Source organism: Lolium perenne, chromosome 1, assembly GCF_019359855.2.
Source record: "Lolium perenne isolate Kyuss_39 chromosome 1, Kyuss_2.0, whole genome shotgun sequence".
NCBI lineage: Eukaryota > Viridiplantae > Streptophyta > Magnoliopsida > Poales > Poaceae > Lolium > Lolium perenne.
The window spans coordinates 59,127,613-59,133,628 of NC_067244.2; the positions used below are offsets into that span (position 1 = coordinate 59,127,613).

The 6,016-nt window shown below is 43.0% G+C and overlaps 1 protein-coding gene across 1 annotated transcript; it reads right to left on the reverse strand.

Annotated features, from left to right (window-relative positions):
* Positions 1 to 525: 525 nt before the first annotated feature.
* LOC127294703 (serine/threonine protein phosphatase 2A 57 kDa regulatory subunit B' kappa isoform) lies at positions 526 to 5,750 on the reverse strand. The gene is made up of 3 exons (XM_051324576.2): positions 4,291 to 5,750; positions 2,091 to 3,747; positions 526 to 828 (listed from the first exon to the last, which is right to left on the reverse strand). Exons 1-2 carry the CDS (start codon positions 5,395 to 5,397, stop codon positions 3,382 to 3,384), a joined length of 1,473 nt encoding a protein of 490 aa, XP_051180536.1. The 5' UTR covers positions 5,398 to 5,750; the 3' UTR covers positions 526 to 828; positions 2,091 to 3,381.
* Positions 5,751 to 6,016: the final 266 nt, after the last annotated feature.

Genomic DNA, 6,016 nt, shown 5'->3' on the forward strand with positions numbered 1-6,016 from the left:
GAGTGGGAGCTTTTCAGGCGAGGAGGGCAGCAGCACTGAAGATGATGATGCAAGCATCCCGGCAAGCATTTTAATCTTTTCAGACCAAACATAGAGTGGTGTCGTTGTGTTAGTCTGAAACAAGCCCATCTCATGCTATGTGCCATCTTTTTCTTATTTTTTTTTGTATTTCTTTGGCTGGAAAGAAAATAAATAAACAAAATGCAAATCTTATTTGTGACATTTAGTGACATGTGTATCTCTATAAGATTTTATATCAATTTTGGATGCAAGTTTAAACAACAAAGACAATGAACATATACAAGTTCAAATATTTTCTAAATCATATATATTCTCTCCATGCATATGTGTGCATTTGCGGGAGTCAGTCGCGTATGCAACTCTCGACAATGGCTTGGCCCAGGACTTGGGGAAGAAATGGTGGATTCATGGTCTCTGGTGAAATGCAAGCTGTTCGCATGGTAAGCGGTGTGGAATTTGTGTTCGATGGTGGACCAAGAAAGCAGGAGCTGAGCACTTCTGTAATTGAAAAATTACAAAGTATATACCGGAGGACCTCTCTTACAAACAATAGCACTTGGCAGAGCATTTCACCATCAAAGGAAAACACACAACAACAGTAGGCAGTTTTTATTTGAGCAAGCAATACTGGCTGTTTACCGAGGGCGCAACGACACGGGCATCATCTACAGGATAGCGATGAATTTTGAGCTGGCCATACATCTCCATGATGACTCCGTCGAGCTAAACTAGCCGCAGCAGCAGATGGACTCCATGCAACACTCGCAAGTCTCGTAGCAGCAGAAGCAGCAGCACAGCGTAAAGAGGCTGCAAACAACAAGCATCCAATGTAAAATCCACATATTTCTTTAACCAAAAATGGCGCAAAAGTGACAAAGCGCATCAGAACCGGCTCGTAAACTTAACTGAGGGTATAGTGCACAGTTTACTAGAGAAATATCTGAAAACTACTTTCATGTTGGAGCGAATTCCCAACCTGATTCGATGATGTCATTAGATTCAACGTGCTGGAGTGTGAAAGACAAGGTCCAGGCAAAGTTACATGAAGTCGACCCGTAAATACTAACTACCACTTGCCCACAGCATGTCATTTTCCAAATGATAAAACAAGCCAAAGGTAGCATATAGTTGGGTCACATGTTTGGTGGATATCCCTTTCAGGAATAAAGGAAAATATCACTAGCTACCTCCACGAATTGCAATCTCTCACCAAACAGAAGGCTTCAAGATGATACAGATGCTGGAAACTTTTTGTTGCTCATCCTCACAGAAAGTAAGAATTAACTTTGTCAAAAGAAAGCCATGCCAAAGAGGAAGTGAATGATGAAGGAAGAGTTGAGCAATTGGGCTAATTAGTTTCCTTATAGGAACAAAGCTTTGTAAGGACTAAAGTTAAGGAAACCATCTCCCCCCTCACATCAGAATCATACCCTAATCATTTTCACTGTGTTCTGAATCCTAAAAGACTGAGAAAAACAAAATACTGAAATTTTCAGTTGAGAACTTGAAAAGTTTTGAATTAATGAGTGACATCTGCTAGGGCCCTTTGGTACGTATGATTTAACAACTTACGAATACAAAAAAACTAAAGGAATTGGCTGCCATGCCATGTTGAACCCTACAGGAATTTAAAACATAGAAATATGCTGTAGTAAAAGTTGGGTTCATAGTATATTTGTCCAACAGATAGGTACCGCTAAGTGTAGATTTAATAACAAGATGAGAAACTCAGAAATTATGAGAAATTACACGATGCAAACTGACTACATATTAGTCATCATGCATATGCTAGAATGACCCTTTTGACACAAGTCTTGTCTATGTTACTTCAAATAGATTAGTGACAAGTCGTTATTCATATACTTCTTTGTAAAGAACTTTGAGATCATATCACGTTTGTTGTACCAACCAAAACAAGCAATATCATGAAAATTACTCCATTCAGATACCCGGGTGCTCAATGCAAGTTTAAAACTTTGTGATTTCTCATGTGTGGATTGCAAAATATGTCAACATAAAGAATAGAGTAACGAAAGCTATCCAGAACTATATCATAACAGAAAGGTTACCATGCATATAAGCAACCTTTCTCCTCATGGCGCTTCTGAACATGACCATAGTAGGACATGTCCTGCGTACTCGGAGGGTTGTACATGTTGATCTATCTCTGCACAAGTATCTGGAGAACAAAGCAGGAAGATATATGGAGTGGACAGTAGTTATCTGTCTGGGTGTAAGCCTGTGAGGCCTTCTTTTATAGAGTCCAAACTAGAGCTCGCAAAGTGTCAGATTCACTTTCAAGCACCAGTGGAGACAGCAAGGACTTGAAACAAAATTGTGGTGGTTGATATGTTATTTGTCAGTGCAATAGATATAGCACAATTTTTAATAGTAAACAGTCTTATATAATACAGTTCTTTTTCAATAAGTAAATGTATGGAAAATACCATCATAAAATATCTCTTGATTTTATCAGTATATGTACTTTTAGATCCTTGGAATCAGTACTCAAGTCAATGACATTAGTATTAAGTACTGTGCTGAATATCAAGCTTATCACACAAAACCTTAAAGAGTACCTTTTTGTGGATAACTAGTCAGGTTACATCATAATTGGATGGGACCAAATCCATAGTGGTGCCATGATCAGACATCTTTCATACTATAGAGTATCCATCTGACAGAAATGTGCACTGAACTTGTAGCTGGATGGAATTGATTTACATTGAATATTTAGGTGTCTTAGGTCCCCCTTGCATTCATTAGTAGGTGATTGCTAGTTGCACCAGGGACCATGAGCACACATACAAGTACCAACGAGTCCAAGACTGATACTCCTTAATTATTCAGTAATGATCTTGTCATGAATTGGTAAGATGCCCAATATCAAAAGCATCTAGCAACGCCTTGTGTGTGAAGTTCAAATTTGCTAGTCTGAGCAGGCAAAGACACAATGTAGTTGAGTTATCAAATCATGGAAAGCACTGTGGACTGACCTGTTCATACATCAAGCCTGGAGAACAGATTCATCAGAATCAGTAAACAGCAAAACATCATGTCATCTACATGACACGAGCTGAATTTTCAGTCTCCCATCTCCGCAGCTGTTTCATGGAACAATCAACTTGACCTTTTCTTTTAACTGAATCAACTTCACTTTAATTGGGCATTATCTTTTCAAATAGTGAAATGTCCATCACTTGAGAGTACACCATGAAAGAATCAAGGTTTATCCTCAGACAAGAAAATATTAATTACAGACTTTGGAGCAAGGGGCACAAAGTTAATAAAATGCCCTGCACAAGTGCCCATAGGGCTATGGATCGAGTGGAATGGAGAACATTTGAGCACATTAACATATCATGTCATAGTGGGAGCTACCAGAGGAGCAGATTTAGTAACAGCAAAGCTGATGTCTCCAGCTACTGGATGGAACGCGGCATTCCTCTCAAGGTGCTCCCATATAAGCCTTCTCCGCTCCTCAGATTCGGCCTGCTTCTCTTCCTCCTCTTGAAATTTTTTCTGACAAGCCAACAGCAATTTCTGATCCATGTCAAAGAACATTTTCCTGACATTCATTGTAACATTCAGAACCGATTGGTTCCAGTGTAAACGAGCATTTCTTTCCAGGGCTGGATATATGATTGGCAAGATAACTTGGTGGTTTCGAGAGATCAAATTGAACACGTGTTCATTGTTCCACAGGTACAAGGCCCTTTCAGCAACCTGTTAGCAAGAGCAATATTCTTGAGCTTATAGGATAACCAGGGGTGTACAAATTATAGAGTAAACAATGTGACAAACAGCACCAGATTTCTCCATTCATCAAATCCCACGTTGTTGAATGACACTTACAAGTGTAGAGCTTTATATAGGCATATGAACGAAAACAATCTTAAATGGATAGCAAAAGGAAAAGGCAAATAATGTACTATTTACATTGCTGTGATTAATTAGCATTTCCCTTTGTGACCAATTAACTTGCAGCTTCATTCATTTCTAGAGAACAAATGGCCATATGGAATTCTGTGATCAAACTATAGTTTCAAAATCGCTTTGGCTGTAAATGAGGTACATGTTTCCAAATACAGATGTCACAAAAAAAAAATGTAATGAATCAACAGATTCTCGATTCGAATAACTTCCTGAACTAAATTAGTGTTTTGACAACCAGCAGTGAGAGCTATGAGCTATTATAGAAACTTGCAGAAACAAAATTGTGTTGGACAATAGACTATCACATATTGATAAATCTGGACGAAATTTTACCTGAAAATGAGAGCTATTGAGGCAGTGCGCAACCCTGCGAAACAATGGAACCATACACTTCTGGAACTCAGGCATTTCTGTCAATTCTAGCACCTCCTCCAACTCCCCCAAGAACATCATCTCCTTCTGACTGTTTGTCACTGGCCAGTACTTCAACAGGCCTCTGATCACAGTACCTGAGAGCTTTGGTTCCTTGTCGATAAACTGTGTAATGCAGTATGTCAGCTGCGGCAGATACATGCCTACTGCCTTTGGCTTATGAAGAGGAATCAATGCCTTGCACAGAAATAACTTGTGCTCCTCCTTGAGTGGCTTTGCAAACCCACTAATGACGCTCCCAAACACCTCCAAGAGTTCGGCAATCCCATTGTGATGATCGTCTTCGGATACAAACCTATATAGGATATTGCTCACAGCCTTGCGGATGAAGGGTCGATTGCCCATGAATTTCCCATATATCCTATGCAAGACCGTCTTCAAACAATCCCTTTCTCTAGGATCATCGGAATCTAACAAATCAAGCAGCCTAGAGATGAAGGAATTGTCCACGTACTTGCGAGCCACCTTGACATCAACAACCGGAGACATGACGAACCGGAGGAGCAGCTCGTACACGACCTGTAGGTGGTACCACGAGGGGTCAAAGAATGGATCGTCCTCGTCGGCCTCCGCAGCTCCCCCGGCGCCTGGCCGGACCTTGGGCGGGAAGACCCTGAACAGGTTGATGGCGAACATGCCCACGCATGCCGAGACCATCGCCTCCGTGAGGGGCTCCTCCGCCGCGCCGACGCAGTCAACGAGCGACATCAGCACCTGCCGCTTCCTCTCCCTCTCCGGAGAGTCTCGGCCTACCCGGTCAGTGGAGAAGTCGAACAGCACGCAGCAGACGGTCACCTTCCGGAGGAACACGTCCTCCCTGGTATCCCCCTCTGCCCCGGCGACCACCGGGAGCGGAGGCGACGACCTCATCGGGTCCCACTGCCCCCCGTTGGCGCCGTACGACGTCGGGGACTTGGAAGGAGGGGAGCTCCACCCTCCGCCCCCGCCGCCGCCTCCGCCGGATTTGGGCGCCTTCCCCGAGAGCTTGCCAATGAACCCCTTCCACATGGCGGCAGCAAACACCTCGTGGCGCAGACCCCCGAGCGTCAGGCACCCATTTCAATGAGCCAAGGACGGAGCAGGGAGAAGTAACCCGCTACCTACCACCCACACAGGACAACTGGACAAGCAGCTGCAAAGCAAATCTTGCAAGGCAACGAACGAACCGGGTTGGTCGCCGCAGCCCGTGCGGCGGTCGGGGCGCCAGGTGCAGATCCCGCAATGGCTGTGGAGGATTTCAGATCCGGGAGAGAGGCGTCGAGGCCGCCACCATGGATGGGATCTTGGGGGCGGGGAGCAGGAAAGCGTGGGCGGAATGGCAGTGGGGGAGGAGAGATTGGCACCGGAAGAGGAAGGGGGTGGAAGGACGCATCAGGGCCGTCGGTTGCGGGGTGAATTGCCATTGTATCGGCCGTTGGAATGTTTTGGAGAAAATTCCTTATTTGACACTACTTTAAAATTATCTTTCCTATTTGATTTTAGAATTTTTTCTTCAAACTTAACATCTAAACTTAGATTTTTTTTATAGATTGACACTACTAGTTGAATGTCTATGTATTTCTACATGTTCTTGATTCTTTTATCACGCATATAAACATAGTATATGTAGAAATTCACATGTATTGAA

What these genes read in the sequence shown, in the direction of transcription:
- LOC127294703 (XM_051324576.2), bottom strand. Translation starts at nt 5,397, where the DNA reads ATGTGGAAGGGGTTCATTGGCAAGCTCTCGGGGAAGGCGCCCAAATCC. An exon ending in TCAATAGCTCTCATTTTCAG is followed by an intron (nt 3,748 to 4,290) that starts GTAAAATTTCGT and finishes TCTTGCTAACAG; the next exon opens with GTTGCTGAAAGGGCCTTGTA.